We start from the raw sequence: 26019 nt of genomic DNA, 5'->3' as shown, positions 1-26019 counted from the left end.
CATTTCTCTGAACGATGATTCATCTGTGATATTAACTATTAATGGAAATCAAACGAGACAGCCAGCCCCCCTTGCGAACAAAAACTATTTAAAACTTTCGAAACTTTTATCTTTTAGCCATCTAAGCAAAAGCAAACGACGATTATCTATTATCCACTGCCGGTACTGTGAGGTCAATTCAAACTCTAACCAGTTTTATCTCAGATAAAATAAACACATCAAGAAAAACATTTATATCTCCTCCTTTGTCAATAATAATATGATGACTACAGGCTAAACGAACATCAGCGGTCAGTCATTCGGTGATTTACCAAAGCAGGCAGAGTTAAACTAACAAACGAAGCGAACGATTTGGAGTTGAAAAATATGAAGTGGTGCAGTTCGGTAACTTTATATTTCCTTTTAGCCGTCGTTGCGAAGGTAAAATGTCACGAGAATTTGCTAGTGGATCAACTAAGGATGGAGTTTTTGACCTTAGAAGACAAACTTTGGGATTACGTGTTGGACCACAACAAATACGATTCGTCAGATCCCGGCCTACACATCATCAAGGAATTTCATTCGTTCGATAGCCGAATACAAAAGGTGAGTCTTATTAGCGCAGACAACGTACCAATTATTTTAACTCAAAGGGTGAGTCATCAAAGGCAAGACGTTCGTAAGATTCATTCATTTGGTATGTCAACTAATGACGAGATAGAACGATTTTTTCACTCTTCACGTCCTTCACTTTTTCACATGGTTACTTTTTTGCCAATTTAATTATGAATAATTCCAATTTTAAGGAAGAACTTTTCCGTTTGTTCTTTGTTATAGTTTGATCGAGTTGGTTTCACTGACATAGACCGCTCGAGCCTCCAAGCACAGTGTATGTTACATGCCTTTCGCTTTTAGATTCAAACCGATGTTGACATAAAAAGGGTAGACATTATAAAATTTTTAGGACTTTTTCTAGACAGCAATTTCAATTTCCGTCAGGGAGCGATTTTTTAAGACCAGTGTTTACAGGTTTTTTCAAACGTTCTGTCCATTTAAATGTTACGTGTTTTGTAGCTCCATATCTCAATATGGCTCTTGCCTCTTTTCAGATTATTATTATTATATGATGTCGTTAAGCAATTTTCGGTCATTTTTCCCTACGAATTCAAATTGAACCAAACCCAAAGAAAACAAAAAAATCGACCAGTCATGTGGCAACGATAGTGTTAATCAACGCACTTGTGCAAGCCCTCTGATAAATAGGTATTATACGAGTATACAGGGCGTTCCAAAGAATACTTGACCCCCCCCACTGTAAGTCAGAATCGAACGTCTAACCGAAAATTTCAAAGAACACGTCATTTTTATTTCTAGGGGGAATAATTCTGATATGAAAATCATACCCGAAACTTCACCCCCCTGCGGTCACCCCCTACCCCCTATTTTTCCAGCGTGACACATCATTTGAAAGGTCTTTTGTCCCTCTATTATTTCTGTAATTTTTTACGAAATTGGTTCATTCGTTATTGAGAAATTAAATGTTGAACGTTTTATTTAAGAAAAAACATAAAATTCGCTGTGGTTCATTTTAATGAGGAAAACAACAAATAATATCAGTGGAAACAAAATCAACGGATAAATTGTTGTCACGTTTTCAATAGAAGATGTATTTTAGATGCCACAGGATCTCCTTTACGGAATGGACGTATCAAGACAGGCTAAACAGTTCCTTGTTCTCTTCTCCGATCTCAGAATCATCAGCGATATGTACGATAAATTCAGGAGATATCAGTCAACAAATTTAGTGTCTGAGAGAAGGGACTATACAGAATACAAAAGAGAAATAACAACCTCCGATATTGTAGAAGATATTCTATACGATTCTAAAAATAACGTCAACAAAACTGTCCGGAATATCTTCGAGCAAATATTCGGCGGCAGAAATGAGGGAAATTTGTTTTGGGAAATGTTTGAAGTAAGTAAAAGATATTAACATGTATTGGTGGTTTGAGTTTAGTCTCCCTATACATTCAGCAAAATTAATATCACTCATAAATTTCAGATAGTTTCATCTACCGATTACAATTGTAAAAATCCTTATCAACCAACACAGCAAGTGTTCTATAATATGTATAATACTATTGCACTGGCAGATCTGAAAGGATATATAATGACGCAATTCGCTTATATGGCACAGCGATTCCAGCGAAAAGGTAAGGAATAATATACATACGCTGTCTGTTCAAAAAATAAGGCAAATTTAATTTTTTTTTTTAATATTCAATTTCTATTTGGTCTCTTCAAAGTAGTTCCTCTCAGATATAATCCATCTATGGCATCGTTTTTTCCTATCTTCGAAGCAGTTCTAATATGCACTCTCTCGGAAATTCGGTTTTTACCTCCTCAACCGCTTCTTCAATCTTGGGAACAAGAAAAACTCGCAGGGGCATGAGCCAACCGATACGCCAATATCCTCAGCAACTTCTCTAATACTGATTTCACGATTATCCATAACAATTTTCTTCACCTTCTCAACATTTTCAACATAGCAGTAAATCGCTGAACACGCATATCACATCTAACTTCCATGCCTCTCATAAATAAACTGAACATGCTTAACACCAGTGTTGCCAACTGAATGAACTATAAAGTCGCTACCCATGAAACAAAATTCCGCACGCTGCTTCATATTCCGCTAAGCTAGTATAGCTCAACGATTATGGACATACAGGATTGTTTACTTACATATATCGCCACGTTGAATAAGCCCCGAGAAGATGTGACGTAACACTGGTGACACTTTTAATAGCTGCCATAAAACTGTGTGTTATTTTAACATTTTTTGAGGATTATTTTTGGACAGTATTAAATTGTTTTTGTTTATTTTGATTAAATTTTTATTTAACTATACCAATTAGGTTTCTGAAACATTGAGTTTGTTATTGTGAAAGTCGTATTTTTTTGTGCTTTTGGACATTTTTTAAACTGGTATAACGAGTAGACGCTGTTATTTTCTTCCGTTTTGAGGTTTGTTTTTTGCCATTGTGGAACTTTTTTTGTTTTTCGAACATTTTTAAATTAAATTAAGGTAAAAATTGGAAATATTCACATTTTTGTAAATAATAGCAATAATTGTCTAACCATTAAATAACCTTGTAATTTTTAGTTAAAATGCCTGGTCGTATTTGTGCAGTGTCAACTTGCAAAAGCAATCAGTTGACTTTAAAGAAAAGTGGTGTTACTGATGTAATATTTCACTATTTTCCTATTGCTAAGGATATGGTTTCCATAACTTTGCAAAAAGAATGGATTCGTCGCTGCAAAAGAGGGGATAAATTCACTGTCAAAAATGGATTTTCTCAAATTAGAAGCCGTGGTCCAAATGAAATTGAAATTAACGCAGACACGATTTTAGAGCAGACAATAGGATCAAATTGCAGTAGCTCATTTTCATCTAGTAGTTCTGATATTTCTACTAGCATTCCTTCATCTCCAAATACAAATATTGCAGAAATAACAGAGGACTCTTTAGAATATATTGCTGAATACTTTGCTAAAAAGCATAAAAATGATCTACCTGGTTTGGGCGATTATACTTATAAAATAAAAGCAAAAGATCATAATTATAATATACCTTCTTGAGACCAGCAACTTTTTCATTGGGAGGTCTTATTAAACCCACAGATAACTAGTTAGAAAAAATTAAAAAGTGAAACAAGCTTTTCGAAAAACATCATTTAAATGAATTTAGAAAAGGGCCAGGAGTTGTAAGAACTCTTTTAAAAAGAATTGCAAATATTATTTTTGAATTTTGCAAACTGAGAAAAATTATCAAAATGAAATATAATAACTTCAAGGCCGACGAAAATTGAAAAAAGAAAAAATTTAAACAATTCTGATAATAGAAAAAAAACGAAAATTAAAAAAAGTAATACATTAGTCCTTTAAATTTATTTTTCTACATTCATGCAAAAAAAAATTATATCAAATATATTTAGTGGATATAGTGGATAAAGTAGTTCCTTTTTGTTCTTATGTAGTATTATAATATATTAAATTGTAGATTTATCAATTTCATCATTTATGGAACAAAGTATAATTTAAATTATTCTATCTAAATTTCTCATTTTCTTAATAAAAAATAAAAACCGTATCATGTATTTTCTGTCAGATAAATAAAAAAAGTTGTTACACCTATAAACAATTTATTACTTATATATTTTTGATTATCAAGCGTTTATTATAAAAGATGGAACAAAAAGTTATGATTTTTTTTTAGATATTACTATTATCTAAAACAAAGTTCATTACAAAATTTTTGGGGGAGTTACAGTTTTCACAAAAATAATAAAAAACTGATAAAACCTCTCACTTTTGAAAAGGACAAAATAGCTCGCCCTATCATCCTCAAAAGAAAAATGTTTACTTAGTATTAATCCATTTATATTAAATATTTGATCCTATATAAAAATAATATTCTAATAAGGGATTCACATGAAATTTGTTTATTTTAATTTAAAAGTGCAGTACCGAATCAATCCAAAGTCACCACTGTTACGTCACGAGATCACGTGACGTGTCTAACAAAATCGCAAAAGTAAGCAATCCTGTATGACATATGCTTGCGCCCTATTCAAAATTAAATACCGCAGAACCGTTCAGATACTACATAACTGAACTATCACTAATGTCAGAATCAGGATCATGCTAATTTCCAACCGCGCAACTCAGTAAATGGTACCTGATTTTCTGAATTCGCAGCAGTTAATTTTTGAAAGCTGTCGTCTCGACTAAACATTTCTTAGCTTGAAATAATGATTTTGAAAAGTGAAAATAAATACTTATCAATTTGTTCATGTTTGTTTCAAGTTAGAATCAGACAACAAATGTTGAGATAAAGTTTGTTTTCAAGACTTTTTGTATTTTTTTTTTCAACGTGTCCCGTTCCCGTCAATTTCAACTGCGGTAGCTCTTTCGCTCGAGCTACAATCAGATGAGCAATCTTCCATTTCCACTGTAATTTGCTCCATATAATGGGGAATGTTCCTCAATTTGGGTTATTACATCAAATGCAAGTTTGAACAAAATAAAGTTGAGTTTAATTCATGAGTTTTTCAAATTCACTTCGAAAAGTATTCAAATTGATGTTTTAAATTTTCAAAGGGATTTGTTTCTAATTCACATATTGGCAACAGCGCCTATATCAAGTTGAAATAATTTATACGTATCTAGATATTCTACTTTAAAAAAGGAAAATTATCTTTATAAATCAACAATTAAGGCAAAATATAAATTATAGTTCAATACCACCTCCACAAACCACCTTAACAACAGTTGTTTTGTTATTTATTTATATAGAGGAAGATAGGTTAGGTGCACAAAATGTCATATGTCACAGAATGTCTCGCAACATAAGTAAACAGAACAGCACGCCTCTGAAATATGTCATCTTTGTTTGTCTCATATAGGTAACAGATTCATTGTCCTTTATTAGCTATAACCGATGTTGCCAAATGGTGAAATAGAAACGAATCCCTTTAAATGTTGAATGCATTATTTCATTCCTCTTTTTCAAATATTTTAATATTTTTTAAAAGAAAAAGGTTGAAATGATAAGTTGTTTTAGAGCTTTTTTATGAAAACTACTTGATTTTGGTCAGGAGGAACATTCCCCATTCATAATTCTCGAGAAAAGTCGAGACTTTTAGTTCCAAGATATTGGAGGTTATATGGTTTATGATAGTAATGAAAATATCCAAAAATATTAACGTATTGACAACATTCAATTATTCAATTGTCAGCTGTCAGCTTCGAGTGCGCCCACTGTATCTTCTTCCATATTTTTTTCAATATTGATTATTTGTAGAAAATTCCGTTACGCCGCTACCGTTACGGTTGGCAACTCTGCTTAACAACTGAAACTGTGAACATTTATTCGAGACGAGAGTACCAACATAAAAAAATCACTAAAAGAATGTACGTAGCCCGCGAAGTTTGAATATTCACCTTATTTTTTGAACAACGTATAGAGATAGTTCGACCAATTTCATTTCATTTAAGGAAATTATACGGAACTATCACTCGTTGCCAGAAAACAATATGAATCTAGACTAAATGCTACTGCATCGTCTCTGCGTGGCGCCATGGAAGTAACTGACACGAAGCTATGGAGATGTGATCCAAAAAACCATATTCAAGGTAAGAATTTTATCAAGTAGTTTAATATACAACTTACAGATGTAGTTGCATTAGTTTTTCGAATTCATTTCTGGAAATCTTCAAAATATGGTTTACTATTTGTATAATTCAATAATCCTTCTTTTCATTTGGTATGAATAAGATCCTAGCGGTAAGTGCCTTGATAAATCTTGCCAATCATATATGGTAACTGAAAGGATAATCAACAGGATACTAACTATTTTTACAGATCTTAAAAAACAACAAAAAGAACGTTTTTTTTTTCACTTATTTGATTTACCCCTATAACTAAGTTGCTCTCCTTTTCGCGTACTCTTATACAGTGCATTTCTTTAATGTCCCCCCCCTTTTATTTTTTCAACGGGTCAACTCAAAAAATTGAAATTTGGAATAATGAAATTAATGCATGAATACTTTATTTTGAAGTGAAAGGGGGGTCTTGTGACACATCTTTTTGAAGCTCCTCACAAATGCTTCACAACCCTAGAATATAATGTCAATATCTTCAACTACTACAAAATGGCGAAACTTTTAATAATTGACTGAAACATTGACATTCAACTACATAATATGAGGTAATAAACTTGAGGTCAGTTCAGAAGATGCTTGAAATGGTTGCCTTGAATTTCTTGACTTATGAATAGCCTATCAGATATTTCACGCCGAACATTTTCGAACACAGTAACGTCAATATCTCTACAAATATTTATTATTCTCTGCCGTATATCCAATATTCAAGCAGGTTCAGTTTCGTACACCTTTCTACAAGTAAAACCGAAAACTAAATGAGAATATTCTAACTGAACAATGATGTTCATTGTCGTACTGACATTTTTTGTCGTTTTTATTAACAAAAAATAACTTAACAAACCTCATCGGGTGCCAGATAAAAAGGAATATTTCTGAAATATCGATATTAATGTGTTTGTCTTCAGGAAATTATTAAATGTTCCGCCATTTTGTAGTGGGTGAAGATATTGACTTCATATTCTAGGGTTGTCAAGTATTCGTCAGGATCTTCATAATGATGTCACAAGACCCCCCCCCCTTTCCATTTAATTTTTTTCCCAGATGGCAATTTCACTTCAAAATAAAGTATTCGTGCATTAATTTCATTATCGCAAATTTCAATTTTTTTAATTGACCCGTTCAAAAAATAAAAGGTTTATGGTAGCTCTACAAAATTAGCAGAATAACCCCGGAGAATTACCCGAATAAATAATTATCATGAAAAACCATCGAGATTAGGAGTTAAAGAAAAAAATTTACTGTTATAATGAAACAAATTCATTTGGATGCATATATGAGAGAGAGCACAACTACAGTTATTATGAATGGTGTCGAACATGTTTCTATTATTATCAAAACAGTGTGTCTCATCCACAAAAAATATAAAAATCACCACTTTAACTTATAGTACACGTCAGTCTTACTTCATTTCCCTTCCAACACCTACTCTAGCCCTTACACAAAATTCTATTATTTTCAATATCAAGAAGTTATTTAATCACCTTTCCATTGATTTAAGGCGAATATATAATGAAAAAAAATTCTAAAACAAAGTAAAAGAATTCCTTGTTGGGAAGCCCTATTATAGTGTGGACAAATTCTACCAAGACTCTATCGAATAATTGGCATGTAGCTTTGTGTAAACAAGTTATTGAAATCAACACGAAATGGCTATTATATTACATTACATACTATTATAAATTTACATTTCAATATTCATATATTCATGTACTTATATTTGTATCTGTTCAGCTGGGGTTGATATTGTTCTCTCTATATACTCTGCTCTTGTCTCTAGGCATTATTTTATATCTTATATTTGTTAATTTAATGTCCCATATACACGTTTTAATTTACTAGACTTTGCAAATAAGATGTTCAGATCTTGGGTAATAAAGCATATTTTGATTTGATTGAAATCATATAATGTTTATCAAACCAAGCCATGGGTTCATAAGTATTTTTTTGCCAAGAAACAATGACACATTGAATTCCTTTTTAACCATCTTCACCAACAAAAGTTCCTTCACTAAAAATGTTCTATCCCATAAACTAATAGTTCGACAGCTGTGCAATTTGTACACGTGTCTTCTGAAGATTAGGATTAACTATACTAGTAGCGCCATCTGTGTGTTAGCCTACGAACCTTTCAGCCAACCCTGGAATAATGACAATAACCTCATTTCAAAATATATCTCTGCTCAGGTTCTACATACGATCAACTGACCAGACTCCTGCAAGCTCACATACAGAATGAAGTTGATCTGAATAATGTAGGTACGTGCACACAAACGTGTGACACCTACTCCTTCACCAAGGGAAGCAGATGCTATGACGAAGAAAGTGAATACTGCAGAAAGAGAAAACCTTGCATAGGCAATTTGATCAATTGCAGATTTATTGAATCGCATATGACAGCTTGCATCTCGGTAAGCACTATTTGTTGATCACAAAAAAAATTAAGACACACGTAACGAAATATAAAACAAATATTGGGCAAAATTCGATTTATTTAAATGTATCAAGTTTTACACTGTGCTACTAAAAAATGATTGGTTTTGAATTAATTTTTCTCTACATGTATATTGGGAAACATGTGAAGAAAGATTTTAAAGATGCAAAAAGTGTTACAAACTCATAAAATATGTTGGAAAATACCAAATGAGTTTATTAAAAAAAAATCACAACGTACATATTCTAGTAAGCAGAATACAGTTGGTTATTATATTCAACGTACTTTTTAGACTTGTATCATTTTTCAATAAGAAATTTTGTAGCCCGCTAGCAGTTTGAGAAGATACGAATACATTGAATTCGACAGTGGTAGAACCATGGGAGGAAAGACTCGTTGTTATAACCGAAAGGTTAACAGTTGGACCCGATGGTTTGTTCATTGTTCAACCTGTTTATGCCTGTGTGACGAGCAAGGATCACAATCAGATAGATACTTCAACCTGAGACCAGTAAACGCCGATGTGGAAAATAACAGGTATTTTTGTGTTGCTCTTATATTATAAACTTAATAATACTAGTGTCCTTGTATGGTTTCTGACCGAAAATTAATGAAACTGAAAATCAATTCTATTTCACAAGCTGTTTATCTCGCAAATTTTAAACTCTACTTGAACAACCGAAATTTGGAGACTAAATTAAAAATGGTTCACAATTTTTTTCTCTCTTAGTATCAAACGATTATTCAAAATCAGACAGCACTGTATTTTTGATTATTCAGATAGATTGAGAGTGGAAATGTTCAATAATTGAAAATTCATATTAAAACTCATTAATGCAGTTTATTGTATAATTTTCACTATAAAAGGTTTTACAAAAACCGCGACACGTGTTTCGCTATACAATAGCGTAAATAGCTTTATCAAGTATAAAATTTTACGCGGTTTTTGTAAAACCTTTTATAGTGAAAATCATACAATAAACTGTATCAATGAGTAGACATTTTCAATTCATCAGTGCTAACTTTCCGAAATTTTGAATGCTCCCGTGGCTATAACTCCGTAATTTTTTTTAATAATAATAAATAAAATTTACTGATTATTTGCTGTCGAAATGATTGATAAAATCAAATGAATGAATTATGATTTTGATCATTGATATTTTTCAGGGTTGTGACTGGTTTGAGGATTACTAAGCACAACCGAATAATTCATTTACAAATACAAGAGGGAAAATTACTCCCTTATGGGTACATTGACAACAGTACGGTTCGTTGGGTGCCAGTGTCCGACTACAAGATTACAGATGTGGGAATTAAAAATAAATTAGATTACCATACGATGGATTATGAAAAAAGAACATTGTTTTTGGACGATTTGGTACCATCCAATGACCATCATATAGTAACTGGTAAGTGTGAAAGTTTTCATTTGGTAAAATCTTGAGAGTGTACTTTTTATACAGAAAAAAATGGGTATCAGGATTCTACTTTTGATGCCTTCATAACGCGAAATATAAACTATTGGACAAGTCACATAAAAAGTACAATTTTCTTCGAAAATACGAATAATAGTTGTCTATCAATCTGTCTTAGGTAGTTTCAGAATTTGCAGTGGTTACTAACACTGTCTGATATAACAGAAGTCATTGGATATAATTAATGATTATGATGTAAATTTCTCTATGATTATATATGTTCACTCAATCACTTTTGACATTAGGTTTTTATGCTAAATAAAGTAATCGTTCAACTAAACTGGAACACCGTTCAAATTCTTGAATTCAGAAAACATTAGTTTTCTTTATAGCCCCATTTTATATTCAATTTTTCAGGTTAGTTTTTAGTTTTCTAATTATTTCTACAATCCCTATATTTATAATCATGTAAATAAACTTAACGTTATAATAGAAAAGTTCATACTACAACTTCTGTTATTCTAGAGCTATTTTGGCCACTTTCTAAAGATAAAGCATTATAGAATGCTTTTCAGTGTACACTTTTCAAGTTAAACATTTTTGTACCGAAAATTTTTGAATTTTTTTTCAGAATATGGAAGCAAAATAAAAAGTACGAAATATAAAATATATGAATAATTAAAAAATAATATAATGTAATGTCAAAAAGTATTCATGTGAAGTGGAAAAAAAATTAACATCATGTCAGTTATATCACAATCAACAATTTCAAATATCTTTTATTTTTACTAACGTTTGTGAGTAACAGTGCCGAAAATGTAATATTCAAAAAATTAATCTCACTTGAACAAGTCCACAATCTTCAATACTTCAATTTTTTTTCAGGTGTCAAATTCGATTACAAAAATGGAAATTTAAGATTTCAAATTCGAGTCTCCCCATTCAATTTCACCACAGGAGTAGTATCTCTGAACTCATATTACGTATCCAGTTCAGGGAATAGGTAAGTTCTCGTTGAAGAACTAAATTTTAAAGACCTTGAAGTAATAACAACTTAGAGAATGACAAGAAAACGTTTTAGGCTTGGAAATTTGACTAAGAAAATTCATGCAATTTCCAAATTAATAAACAAACTGAATTTAATGACAGTATGTCATCGTAGACATTCATTCGCTTATTTGATCTAATCACAGCCACATGAATATGAACGAATTAATTTATATTATAGTCCTTTGCTAACATTTTAAAATATTTAGGTATAGTATAGACTTGGACGATGCAGCCATACCTACAGAATCACCTTCGTCAGAACCAAACTGGAGTCCAAATAGATACATAGACTTCACTCACACCAGCTTTGAAAAAGATGCTGCCCAAACGACAGTGCCTTTCTTTGACATACAACCAGTGACATCATTTCCCCAGGTTCCCCTCAAGGGAGCAGGACTTTACTATAAAGGTAATCCAGGATATGGTGGATTTGTAGCTCCAAAAATAACTACATACGACTTTACCCAGCACATGATAGTGAATTTTCCCGAAGCGAAGAATAGAGTAGATACCGACAAAGAATTTGAGGTTATGCCAAACTGATTTGGGTTAATGATTCAGATGTATGAAATAAATGTCCTTAGTGGTAGTTGACAAGTTTTATAGATGTAGTTTCAACAGTGTTACAACTTTCTAAATATGAAATAGAAGTTATACTCTTTCGAATTATCTGTGAAAATAGTTTTGTGAATAAACATTTTTAATTTTGAACAGTCTACGAATATGTTGATATTTTTCAGTAACTGTTATCTCACCGAAAAAGAAACTTGATATGATTAAACTGAACTATATGGAGATGTGTTACAATTAGATTTAGTGATTGAGGTCGATGTTAAAATCATTCAAAATAAAAATGGGTATAAAAAGGGTTTTTGTTAATCAGCTGTCATCCCACTACAATGGGATACTCTCAAAAGTAGAAACTTGTACGAGAATCAACGAGGTCTTATCTATCGATGTGAGATTACTAAATTACTACATAGTATAAAACAAAGTTGCTTTCCGCTGTCCGTTCCTATGTATGCTCAGATCTTTAAAACTACGCAGCTGATTTCAATGCGGGTTTTTAAATAGATATACTGATTCAAAAGAGAGGTTTATATGTAAATAACATGTGTAATATAGTAAAGAAACACTGATAATTTTAGAGGTTTCTAATGTGATGTCTTAAATAAACACATTTTTTTGTGCTTACATTGCAAACGCTGGCTGAACCCTAAGAGATAGATCAAAAAATCTACCACACCTTGAGAAAAGTCTACAAAAAAGTGTGTGATGGTATATGTCTATCTCTTAGGGATAACCCACAATTTTTTATTGTCGAAAAATAATGGCTTATTTACGAAATTATTTCAAGCAATACAGCATTATTCCTTATCCAATTAGATACCTTAAATACAAAGTCATTTAATATAGATCAATATGGCCCTTTACAGCATGTAATTTAAATATTTTCGAAGATATTACTGATTAAAAATGCAGACATGCCGGTTGCGGCGGTACCAGCCGGAAACGACGGTATCAATCAAATATACTCTTTATTGTCAGACACAATCTTACTTATCTTCCTCTTGAAGATGATCACTTGGTGATCGAAACACGTGTCGAGGTGTTAAAAATAACGATTTGGTGTTGGGCAAAAACTACAGTAATATTTTTTCCATCAGTGGGAGTCAAGCAAAAATATTATATGAAACAGTAAACCGTTGTAGGTTTGTTAGAATTTTAAGTGCCTTTCTGAATCTGTTAAGCGCTTTTATTTCTTTAGTTTGAACTGAACAGTTTAATACCATTGAATATTATTGATTCTCTAACTAAGCAGTTCGCGGGAATAGGCAGGTCAATGTTGCTATTATTGCTACGAGTATTATTTGCAGAAATAAAGGTCACACAAGATAAATAATTTTTCTTCATTGAGCACATCTTCATCTTTGAAAAGAGGCTCATACGTATTCCTGGTAGCTGCTATGCACATGTAGAGTATTTTTTGAAGCACGAAAATTATTTGAAATTAATCTATTGAGCAAACTCCCCAGAAAGCAATTCCTTAGAAACTTCTTGCCGTCACTATTTACCCCTAGAAATGTATAATAATGTACCCTTTCAATTATTTCGTTACCCAGACAAATCTCGGGAAGCCACCTGAGAAAGACCAGTGAAGCCAAAAACAAAAAATTATGATTAAGATCATCGCAGCGATATATTTTGTGAAAAAAATATATTCTAGTTTATTGTACAAAGTGTCACTCATTGACGAACCAAAACTTTTTCCCAACTTTTCATTTACAAAAATATAATACTAATAGATATATTGGATATCTTTTGAAAATACCCAAGTAGCTAAGTGTTTTACACTTTCTTCCAGATTCTGCCATAAGGGATAGTAAATGTCAACTGGAAGAAAAACCACCAATAAAAACTTTTTTCCAACAACAGCAATGTGATACTTTTTTCAAATCATGTTTTACCACCCAAAGTAGCATCATCATGAGATAATTTAAACTTTTCCTTGGTAGTCCATTACGACCTTCCGTATGCCTATTCACTGGGGTATTATCCTGTGGTAATTGTTTCTTACCTTCTCAACTTCTTCAAATTAACATTAATTGTTCCCGTTTCTCAACCAACAATATTTAAAAGGTAAAAAAACTGACTTACCTGTACTCGAAGAGGGTGCATCATAACGAGGTTCAGAAACGAGTCGTTAGGTGGCAGCACCTCATTCAATTTGATTCCCTGCTTAGATACGGCTTGACCAAGGAAGACTGCAAGAAATCTATGAAGCGGCAGATGAAAAGACAGTTGAAGACTATCATCCTGAAAAAAATAATTCGATTCAAAAACCAGCATTTTTTAGTTTGAGTTCAATGACTGATTCAAGTTGCGCAATTTAATTTCGAAACTGATCAGAATAGAAGCAATTCAATTGATGGAATAAGCAGTATTGAACTGAAACGTTCAGTCCAAATAAGATGGATTAAACTTCATCTAAATAGACAATAAATAGCTTTTATGAAAAATATTTTCAAGATATAATGAATTTCAATAAACTTGGATATATTTGATAAAACTACTTTCCTAATGGTTCAACCCAATAGATTGAGAGTACTTTACTTTATTTATTTATTTATACAGGTTAATACATGTTATTACATGTTAACACATAATATTATAAGCAACAGCAATTTGAATATTGAATGAAGCAAATAGCAATTTGCTTCAATATTCCCAAAAATAACATTTTCAAATGGAATGTTTTCGTTTTAAGATTACCACACAACTTACCACAGAAGGATTTGTATATGCAATAGACTCGAACCAGTCCCTCAGTTCCTTGATACAAAGGGATAACACCCTTCTAGTTAAAGCGGCTGTCCAGGAATCTGTCAGATGAGAAACGAGAGCCCACATAGGATAGGCACTCGCCTCTAGTTCTGCACTGAAAGCTGCATAGTAAGTGTTGGGCTCAAATTCAATATGCGCAGCCACTTCTTTCTGGTTCACGTTCATACCTGAAATTACAACAAAATATTGAAACGACATTATTTCCATATTTCAACTGATCAAATATGACAATTCATGATGAAATTAATGTAACATGTAGAATACCTCAGAAAAATCACCTTCACACTTTCAAGAATAGTATTAGATAGCCTGCAAACGTGAACTGACTGAAAGACATAAGGATCATGATATTCACGCATCACAAGCAACTTTGACTGATACCATGAAACATAGAAGGGAAGCCGGCGTTTTTTATATAGATATATTTTCACGGAACATGTCTTAGCCAACTTGATTCTACTAAGAGCAATATATGTCAGAAGTATGCAGCAAACTACAGCTACAAATCATGAAATTTTAGATTCATAGTTACTTCAAAGCATTTGCAACAGTAGTTTTCAGCCATTTGTTTATCCTCAGATATTTGTTTTTTAAAGAAAATTCCGATGGCCATATGCTGATTCTCCTGAGAGCAGTATTTCTCAGTTGAGCTACCCATTGCTTGGGGTATATGAAAAGCAAAAATCAATTTCATTTAGTCGAGACGATCACCGATAGACCGGTTTGGGGGTACTTGCCTCACTTCAGTACCGGGCAGGTCATTTCAGACGGAGTGAACCGTCTGAGTATCTCGAACAAACAAAATTAATTCCAACTTGTCATAAGCCCTATCTGCAGTTGATTCAGTAGAATGTTCACTGCGCCACCTGCAGAAAAAGTCGTGAAACAACTCCAACACATACTCAGGGGTAGGAGTCAGAATATAAACAGGTTTCGGAGAGGTGCATATGACCTGCCCAAGTTCAGGTGAAAAACACCTTACCCCTTGCCTCTCATGAAGACCTACGACTTTGTAGGTACGTGCATATGACATGCTCAAGTTCGAGTGAAAAACACCTTACCCATTGCTTCTCATGTGGTCCTACAACTTTGTAGGTACGTGTGGCAGATACTTGACGGAAAAAAAACTACTAACCTAGCTAATGCCTCGCAGAAAGCTGAAGTAAAACTAGCAGGCATCTGTGCAACGCCTTCCATTTGGAAGATTCATTGCAAGTAACTTCCTATATATGAAAAGCAGAAGTTAATATAGGATAATAGCTGAGTTTCCACCAAAACTTGAGTAATTTTAAGCACAAATAAAAATGGTTAACTGAATAATTGGCAAGATGGTCAATTCCACTTATTTTTTAAGAAGTGCAAAAAAACCAATCTCTGAGTGAGTGGGAAAGTATAAACATGTACCCACTGCAGATTTTATCACTATTATATGAAAACAGTCTAATGAAACACATCTTCCACACACCTCGAGCACGTTTCTCAATACGGGTTTTGCTAACCAGGTTAGCATCATCAGGAGATGAGTCTCAGTCATCAGTTGTTTCAAGGACTACACAGAATATGTTAATTATGCATGCCTTCAACACTAATAAACATAAATTTCACGAACAATATTATTAAAGAATAACTAAACTATCTTGTTAAGAAAGTAGTTTCAGACAAAATGTTGAAAATGAATCTACTATATATTCTTACCTTGAAACATGGAGAGAAATGAAAACCACATTTCTAGCAGACCATCATCAGACATAAACTTCAAGGCAACTGGTCTATGAGACAGAACATTATTCAGATCCGATACCAAGGGCCAATAGCAATGGTTTTTCATGACAGTTTTTGCACAGTCAACAACCCAGTGGCAGTTTTCTTCTACGTCTATAAAAATATCATTGATTAATCATATTACATAAGAATTACAATTTCTTGACAGAATTAATATATTTATATGTATGTATAAATAACGCAGGGAGTGAAATCGGGTGTAGCAGTCAGAGGCAGAAAAATTGTAAAACTCATTTTTCTGTTCATGCTTGAGGCGTTTATTGTCTCTTCATCAGGAACTGAAAGTGAGGTTAAAATGAAGTTTGCAAAAAAGTAACAAAGAAGATCCTCATATTTGTATGTCAAGATTAAAACTGGTTTAAAACATATAACAATTACGTATTCTTTTTAAGATAAAATGAGATGATAGCACAGATAATATGTGTTCGAAGTTTGTAAATACAGGTACAAATTATATAGTTCGGCAACCACGCATTTTTTTTAAAGGAAAACGAACCGTATTGGTAGGAAAAAGTATTATGTTCCTTGAGTTTTTGAAAGACGGATACCATGGTATATTATTATTATTACTGTTTCATCGGTTCATGATACATTTGAATTTAGATGTTTGTTTGTTTGTTTGGGAACAATTTTTGGAAGATCTTTCGATTAGAGTTCATATTTCCTTCATTTTCCTACATTACCTTCATATTTTCCCTAATTGCCAACATATTGGGTGAAAGAAAGGAACTAGCGACATTTTTTTGGGGTAAGTTGTGAATTTTTTAAACCTAATTAGGTAATATTTGCAACATTAGGTAATATTTGCAACAATATGTAATTAGGTATTAGAAAATGAACTCAACAGGTTGTCACATGATCGACATTTTTGATTGACATAAAAAAATTATAAAACATAAATGTAATTTCAAATCAATTGATTTCATGTAAAAAAATTAACCTCATTCTTACCATGTATCGTACTCCTTATGAGTATCTTACTCATCATGTACTTCAAACTAACTACCATAACATGCAAAAGATTCAACTGTTCCGTCATCCTTGTGGCCAGGTTTTCGTTCGAGAACAGCTGTACACTGACATGCACCACTCGGTTGCTCAACGTGTCCGGATCTGAAGATCTCTCCAACATCATGGATATGCGACTATAGTGAAGGACAAACGCTCTAGTCAGAGCTTCTTTGTAATCAGGATCTGGAAGCATGTTCAATACGAGGCAAACAATCCTTTGGGGAAATTCATATTTTACGGTCCAGAACACAAGCTCTTCCAGAAAAGTTTTGTGAACTAACGATTCCTGAAAATTGTAGTACTCTTGGTATTCTTCTAGGGGCTCTGTATTTTGGAGGGATTCCAAGGCTCTTTCGTAGGCAAGCCTTGATTCTATCAAATATTGGTCATACTCCGACTCGGGGTTCTCAGGTACTTGATTTAACATTCTGTATTTCTGAAAATAACGAAAAAAAGTGGAATTATCATCTCTTTCTAGGATGACGAAATGATGGCAACTATTGAGAATTCTAACATTAATATTTAAAGAATGATAAAACTTAACTACAGATAGATCATTATACTAGTTGAATTTGAAAGGTGGTTTGCTCATTTCTGATGAAAATAAATAGAATACAATTATGTTCACTTGTCAGTAAATTTTTAAATAAATACAATTACCTGAACTTGACACTAGAGTTATTCCATTGGAGAACTCGGAAACAATACAAAGTGTATTGGCAAGGCAAAACCAATAAAATGTTGCAAACCCCTATTCATTGCACAGAAATTATCAACATTGATTGGAATGTTTAAACTAGAAAGAGTGTGAATGATAAATAAAACATATAGTGCTGAAATTGGCACTGTGGCTAAGTACATTACAAAACAGGATAATTTACAAGATATAGTTGCTCATACCTAAACCACACTGATAAAATTGTATGAGGTAAATTCGTATATATTTTATATTATTATTTATACTAATGTTTTGAAATGTAACTTTTATAGTATTTCTGTGATTGCATTTTTTTTTCATGAGATTTGTTATTGATATTTCAAACGTTTAAAACAATACAAATAAGATAAGTCTAAAATGGATAGTAATCCTGGATTATTATCCAATGACTTAGTATAAGCCTCTGAAGAAGCTAGCCACGCTTTTAAAGAACATTGAACTAAAGAGTTGAAAATAATTTTTAGTTCGATGTTCTTTAAAAGTGAGTTTTTTAGTTTCGTATGCTATGAAAGCGTGTTTTTTAGTCTTTTTAAACTATATTTATTTTATCTAAATTTTGGGATTAATCAGCCGTATATTGTTTAGAAAAATGACCATTGATATTTTCGTACAGCGCCATCTGCTCGCGAATAGATCAAGCAATAATGTCGGTAATTTTGTCAAATACAGATCCCGAGCTTGGGAGTTACAAACATGCATACATACTTACAGGTGAAGCTAATATAAAGCGTGTAATAAAAAAATGAATTTTGTACTGCTCAGCCGTTGTATTGCTCAGCCGTTAATTTATGTTGCATTGGATAGACCAGCTATATACTCGCCATTAGAGTTAACAAAATTTGTAATCAACATATCGTTTAGATAATTTTAGAACATATATTGCTTTAACTTTTTGACATGGGGAAGTAGAATATTGTAGATGTTAACATCGATAGCTGAATCTACTTCATCTTAACAAATCATATCATCTTGTCTCATGCACGTAGAAATCACAATTTACGTTTCGTGTTGATTTATTTTTATGAATATCTATCATAAGTTGACGATAAATAGAAGATAACGTCATTATTCTCAACAATAAAAAATGAGGAACCAGCCCCAGATAATATCCTTATGGTGTTTTTTTTTGTAACAGAAATATCCTTTTTGCGTTAATACTATTCCCGAAGACAATTGTCCCATATCAGATATGAGATTGGAAGAAAGTGTAGTAAACTGATCACTACATTTACTGCTGAGATTACTTTTTCAATTTCCGAAAAAAAAGGTATTTCGACATTTTAAAGTTGTTGTTCAATGTGCTCTAACCAGTCAAAGTATCATCTAAATGTATGCCTGAAAGTTTAACACCCAAGAGGTATTTGAAGTTGAAATAATGTGTTGAGTTTTACTTTCGTTCGACACTAGATTATTTCTTCTGAACCATTCATTTGAATTTGATTTATATCACGCACCAAATTACTCTCGTATTCTGTATTGATATTGTATTATACAAAAAAAAATTCTCTCTCACAACTGAAGATACATCTAAAATTCTCACCTGAGGATTAGTCAAAGCAGACGTTATTACTCGTCTCATCAAACCTCCCATATTATTGAAATCCACTACCATAGTGATATAGTTCTCAGCATCTTGTATAGCCTTCCTTTGAGTATCGTGGATATCCAACCCTCGAATATCTGATCCGCTGTTTTCTCGAAGATGTTGTATCAAACGTTGTATAATTCTGGGCATCATGGCTTCTGCAACGCACATTAGGTCAGTTGGCGCTTTCCCTTTACTGGAGCTCTTTTTTGGACCATGTTTGTCGCAAAAACTGAAAGAAAGACAAATTGAAAATCTCGAGTTGATGAACTATTTCTAATAAGAGCAGATCATTTAGTGCTCAAAAATAATCACAAAAAAAAATCTGTTTTAAAAAATTTGTTTTTCCGTTAACCAGTTGTCTCACCCCTACGAACGAGAACCCTCAGAAGGTGAAACTTGTGCGAGTTAAGGACTAACGAGGTCTTACATTTTAACGTGTGATTCCTAACACGGTAATATGAAGGTAATATAAATAAATTATCTAAAAACACACACACAAACAGATTCAATGAGAATTGGGGAAGGTTTTTTCTTCAATACCACAAAATGACTGCTGGAGTCACAACTTTAAAGCTTCATTATGTTTCTATAACTAATATTCTGTTCAAGAAAAAGTTGAAATTTGTTATGGATTTCATTGTATTGATGAAAAACTTCTTGAAAATCATTTTTCCATACATATGGTTTGAACAAATCTAGTACAGAATCACTCTGTAAATTTTACCAACCAAGTTGGTATCATCAGATTATAGATCATGTTAAATAACTAGAATTCATTCCTGCAAAAAACATATGTTGAATTTACACAAAGTCTGGTGTGAAATTTCGTAAATAAATTGTGCCTGTCTTGTAACGTTTCTGTGTAATGTTACATTAAATATCTATAACTCGGCTATTCACCATTTTCAAAATGTTTAACACATATTTTATTTTCAGAACTATTCACTGTAAGTTGTAGATATATCACCAGTTTTGAATTGTCAAAACTATGAATGATTTAATAATTTTTTTAACTTTGCATCATTGGCATTCTGGCCGTAACCCATCTTTGAATCGATCATATTCAAAACATATAATAGGAAAAAGACATGCAAGTGTAAAATTTGGCATCCAGCAGCTTCCAATGGTTGAAGCCATTTTACCGCTGAATGTGATTGAGGGTAGTATTGAAAAATCTTTAGGAACCACCCTAAACAACTCTTGTAATTTTTTTTTGTATAATACTGTGTTGGTTATATTTCTTTTCTAACACAACCTGTTAAATTACCGATAGGGGACATGCCTTTATTCACACAATTTTAATGAATAAATACGATCCCTCATCAAGCAGTTGAACTTTGTTACATCAAATAAATAAATGTCAAGTTGATATTACTTTCGATAAATTATAATATAACTTGTTTCCCATTAATCAAGCTATTAAGATCTTTTTTATTAACTATACTTACTATAATTTGTTCAAGAACTCTATTCTGCAATTAATGATAATGATTTTCTAGCACAAACAGAATTCAAGGAAAAGTTTTTTTTTATAAATACACTGGCGATCAACCATCTCAAAATAGTAGTAATTCAAAAAAATTGGCCAAACTCTCCAATCTTTCGCACTACAACCACTAAGAAATTTTGGTTTGTAAATGAATTAATTTAGAAAAGCAACCTTTCATTCTTTTTACTTCGCTACAAACAATTTTGATAATAAATTTAGAAAACAGAAAATTTCAAAAAAATAAAAGAAAAATGAAACAATGGAAAAACATGTACGAAGAGCTGGAGCTAAAAATCTTTGTATCTGAAAGCTTGGAAAGTATTAGGAGTTTCAGAACTTATTGATGTCATTTTTTGTACATAGATAGATAGATAGATTTATTTGATCATATTATATGTAAATTACATTTATGACAAGTCAGGAAACAATGGTACAATGTACAAAGTTGTGTATAAATAAAAAAGACAGTAAAATTTGATGGTACAGCACATCTAAAACATGAAAATATTAAAATCATTCCGTATATGTACAGTTCATATAATTTTTCAAATTATAAAAACAGTTTTTTAAAAGATATTTTTTCACCCTCCTCTTGAATACATTCATGCACAACAATACTAGATCAGAAGGCAAAACATTGTAGAGTCTGATATATAGCGAATTACGCACTGACATTTCTAGCTTGACCGGGGGTAGTGGTAGTGTAATTGTGGTAGTCTGAATGGGAAAAATATTTATTTTTATTCTTGTGAATCTGAAGCAGTGTGTGGTAGATGAAAATACAAGGCAATGGCATGATTTTGAATTTTACAAAAAGTGGTTGGCAGTGTTCATTAAGTGGGATACCTGCTATAATCCTGAGAGCTTTTTTTTGCATACGGAATGCTCTGAGAGCATAGGAAGACCTACCCCATAGGAGTACACCATATGTTAGGTGAGTGTGGAATAGTGAATGATAGGAGGTTATTAGTGTTTAGGTGCTCAGAACTTTCTTCAGCCTACAAAGTAGATAAAGTTGGCTGGATAGTTTTTTACACAACATTTCACTGTGATTTTCCCATTTGAGTGAATCATCGACAGTTATGCCAAGAAGTTTAACATGATTGTTACTTGTTAAGCGATTATTTGATGATATAATATTTTGGGTTTTATTCCGCCCTTTCTTCCAGTTCTTGGTTTACTTTTAATATAACGTCAATATCGGAACTTTCATTTAGCATTGTCGTATCGTCTGCAAAGCAAATTATTGTTTTGGGAAGCATATAGTCGAAAATGTCATTTATGTAAATAACAAATAATGTAGGTCCCAGAACAGACCCCTGAGGGATGCCACGAGACATAATTTTTGTATCTGACAGAGAACCATCCAAATAAACTGCTTGTTTCCTTGAAGAGAGATAGGATATAAAGAAATTTAAAAATGTTCCTCGGATTCCATAGTACTCAAGTTTTTTGATAAGGACATTGTTTATTGCATTTTGTATTTTTCCATAACTGCATCAGTTGTGAATCTGTTTTCCATGAAGCCATATTGATGTTTGTGGAGAATACTATATTTATTCATAAAGCTCATCAGACGTTCTTTAACTATGATCTCTATTATTTTTCCCAAGATGGGTTTAATAGATATAGGTCTGTTATTGTCAGGTGATGAAGGATCTCCTTTTTTGAAAATAGATATAACTTTGCTAAATTTCAATACATCTGGGAAAGAACCCTCAAGAAAACAGCCGTTTATAAGAATGGTTAACGGTTCGATGAGATAATTTAGAGTTTCTTTGGTGATAAGGCTATTTAAATAATATATGTCATAAGAGTTTGATAATATATTATTTAGGTATTTTAAGGTATTAATATATTATTTCCTTACTTTATGAATGCATTTATCACGTTTTTATGTCAAACTAGTGGAATAGTTTATTTAATATTCTTACTTGCATTTCAGCTTTGAAAATGAACTGAAGTAGTTGTTTTCTTATATAAATATTGAGATTGGTTATTTTCAATTTCCCTTTCAGATTAGCAACTGAAACTTTCGCAGATTTGAATACCATCTCAATTTGAATATTTCCAAATACAAACTTGTATCGTTCACCAAAAAATTCAATACAATTTGCAAGTAGTATCGATGAAACTATTTTGGATAGAACTAACTATCAGGGATCTATCAACTTACTTTCAATAATCACATTAATTTTATTGTTAACTCTGCCCATCGCTCTTACTGTTTTATTGTCAGAAATTGTAAAAATTCCAATAATATTTTATATCTTACTTCCCTATATTTTAGCTTAGTAAGGTCAAAGTTAGAATATTGGTCTTTAATTTATCCCATTTATAAGCAGTAAATGTCAAGTATTGAAAGGAGATAAAAGTATTTCTCATTTCGAAAGCGTATTATGACCTGCAGGAATATTACAATGACCATTTTTAATCATTTATATTTGCATAAAGATATAGGTATCAACTTCATGTCTAGATATTGTTTTGTAATTAGTTTCGAATATATGTGAGTGAATGTCATCATTCTATTTGCCATGGTTGTGCTTATTTATATGGACATTTTATTTATACATATGTGTGTATATATGTGTGTATGTGTATGTATGTGTGTGTATGTGTGTATATATATGTGTATATATATATATATATGTGTATATATATATATATATATATATATATATATATATATATATATATTTTGTCTCATATGTATTGGACACAGTGGATATCCACTTCATTGTTATTTATTCACTTTGTCAATAAGAATAATTATTCTTGGACAATAAAGTACAGTTTGATTGTCGAGCTGTCTACCTCATGTGTATATATATATATATATATATATATATATATATATATATATATATATATATTTTGTCTAATATATATTGGACACAGTGGATATCCACTTCATTGTTATTTATTCACTTTGTCAATAAAAATAATTATTCTTGGACAATAAAGTACAGTTTGATTGATTGATTGAAAGAGTCCACTAGAAGTTTTTGAAATACCTAAGTTTCAAAACTAATGGTGTGTATTCTCAAAGAAATTGCAATTATATTGAACAATCGCAAACATTTGTATCTTTTGGAAAAAAAAAGAAAGCAAGCATCTGTTCTTTTTTTTTACATAAGTTGTTGATTGGTAGAACTGATTCTCCGCAATAACTTTCTGCAATAGATTTTCTTGTACCAAGATCAACATCTAGAAATAATATAATTTTTTTGTGCAAGAAAGCTCAAACTATTTTATTGTTAAAATCACTGATGAATTTCATGAGCAGTACTTCAAACGAGCTGTCTACCTCATGTGATATCTTTTATTGTAGTATATGGGAGCTGAAAAATAAATTTCGTGCACATTTGTTAGTTACGTATGATTATTAATGATTTATTATTATTATTATGAATTGTGCGTTAAAAAGTAAGACATCGTTAACCCTCAAGGACTTCGAACCTTTGAGTGTCGTCGTTCGTATGGAAGCGATAGCTAGTTAAGAAAAAAGCATTTTGAAACAATCTTCAACTGAAAAAATTTCGTTTGAGTGGGATGCTTACCCTGCTTCTTTCATGACCGAAGTATCTCCACAGTCGCAAGCTCCACCCGCCTGACTGAGGAACATATTGAAATCGTGCCTTACGTGGTTTCCACTTTTGAAACAGTCCGTGCACAGGGACATGCACGGAGATATGCCACATGTGCGGCATCTGTAAGCTACGAAATTCGGAGTCCATACTAATCCACAAGTAGTTGCGTTATCATATGCCAAAACTGAAACAGAAAACAATATCAGTGTGAAGTTGGTGTTTGAGATGGGACTTTGGAGGACTGGTCCCTCTCGCCTCCCCTTAGTTTGCTTTCAGTAGGCTGAAAAGGCGGCAGTTCAAAAGTGGATGTGTGAGCAATATCATATCCACAAACAGATCAATCAATACCAAAAATTATTTATGGTGATGTACTCGTTCATAGTCCATTCGAAGCATAATTTAAAAGGTCGCTTAAGTGTCGTGAAAGTTCGCAAAAAGAAAAAAAAAAGGTAGTTGAGAGATTAAAATTACAAAATGATTTCATTTTAATAAACTATAACAATTCATTGTTACCAATATAGAAACTTTCAACTTGAAATAGAAATTGATCACCAATATACTAATAATATGAGTATTGAAAATTCTGAGGCAAGTTCAAGGTTATATTAGGTTGTTTCAAAAGTTTTGACCGTTATAATTTTTATCCAAATTTCAATTTTTTGCCTCTTTTCAGGTTATACGATGCCGTTGAGCGATTTTCGGCTAATATTTCTCTGTATATTCAAATTGAACCAAAGTGCGAATCAAAATAACAACCCGAAAAATTAACCGGGCATTTGGCAATGATAGTTTTAATGAACACACTAATTCTGATATGGAAATCATACTCGAAACTTCGCCCCCATGCGGTCAGCAACTACCCCCCCTTTTTTTTTCAATGGCATGGGGGGTCGAGTGATACATCATTTGAAAGGTATTTTGTCCCTCTATTATTTCTGTAAATTTTTTCGAAATGTCGTTGTTTACATCCACTCTATCTTGGATTTGAATTTGCTTTAGACAGACAAAACCTGACTATTGCGCTGCGTAAAATCGAATAGACTCCTATCCAAGCAGTCGGTCTAACACGTTGAGCACATCACGTCGACGTGGAACGTATTGCGGTCTTGAGGAAAACAGTCCTATTGAATCTCTAGGGAGGAGTAGGTGACGCATCAAGTTGAGCGTAACACGTCGCACAAGACGCGGAAAATGCGTCGCTAGGAAAACAGGGCTTAATATCAGAATTAGTCCCCCTAGAAATGAAAATTGACGTGTTCTTTGAAATTTTCGATTACATGTCCGCGTCTGACTTACACGGAAGGTCAAGTTTACGTTGGAACGCCCCGTATATATAAATATATATATGAGAACGGTTACATGATCAATGGCAGATATCCGTATCGATGAA

General features: G+C 32.4%; 2 protein-coding genes across 4 annotated transcripts in view; one reads left to right on the top strand and one right to left on the bottom strand.

Moving 5' to 3' along the window:
• Positions 1-11821, top strand: part of LOC111503106 (uncharacterized) — a 56771-nt gene extending 44950 nt beyond the window's left edge. Inside the window, exons 10-18 of the mRNA XM_074171568.1 lie at positions 307-585; positions 1655-1954; positions 2042-2192; positions 6040-6177; positions 8392-8615; positions 8964-9175; positions 9806-10047; positions 10939-11056; positions 11310-11821. Of these exons, the coding sequence (XP_074027669.1) occupies positions 307-585; positions 1655-1954; positions 2042-2192; positions 6040-6177; positions 8392-8615; positions 8964-9175; positions 9806-10047; positions 10939-11056; positions 11310-11646 (2001 nt within the window). The 3' untranslated portion in view covers positions 11647-11821. The remainder of the gene's footprint in view (positions 1-306; positions 586-1654; positions 1955-2041; positions 2193-6039; positions 6178-8391; positions 8616-8963; positions 9176-9805; positions 10048-10938; positions 11057-11309) is intronic.
• Positions 1-26019, bottom strand: part of Ubr3 (Ubr3 ubiquitin ligase) — a 126867-nt gene that overhangs the window by 69478 nt on the left and 31370 nt on the right. For all 3 annotated transcript variants that reach the window (XM_074171341.1, XM_074171342.1, XM_074171344.1), the window contains exons 3-8: positions 24600-24813; positions 19500-19776; positions 17182-17677; positions 16144-16323; positions 14389-14615; positions 13762-13920 (exon numbers count right to left, since the gene is read on the bottom strand). In XM_074171341.1, the coding sequence (XP_074027442.1) occupies positions 13762-13920; positions 14389-14615; positions 16144-16323; positions 17182-17677; positions 19500-19776; positions 24600-24813 (1553 nt within the window). The remainder of the gene's footprint in view (positions 1-13761; positions 13921-14388; positions 14616-16143; positions 16324-17181; positions 17678-19499; positions 19777-24599; positions 24814-26019) is intronic.

The sequence above is a fragment of the Leptinotarsa decemlineata genome, unplaced genomic scaffold (genome assembly GCF_025532065.1).
Source record: "Leptinotarsa decemlineata unplaced genomic scaffold, Ldec_3_MD MMD2_tig00000010_RagTag_RagTag, whole genome shotgun sequence".
NCBI classification, from domain to species: domain Eukaryota; kingdom Metazoa; phylum Arthropoda; class Insecta; order Coleoptera; family Chrysomelidae; genus Leptinotarsa; species Leptinotarsa decemlineata.
This window is presented reverse-complemented; position numbering and strand designations above follow the sequence as displayed.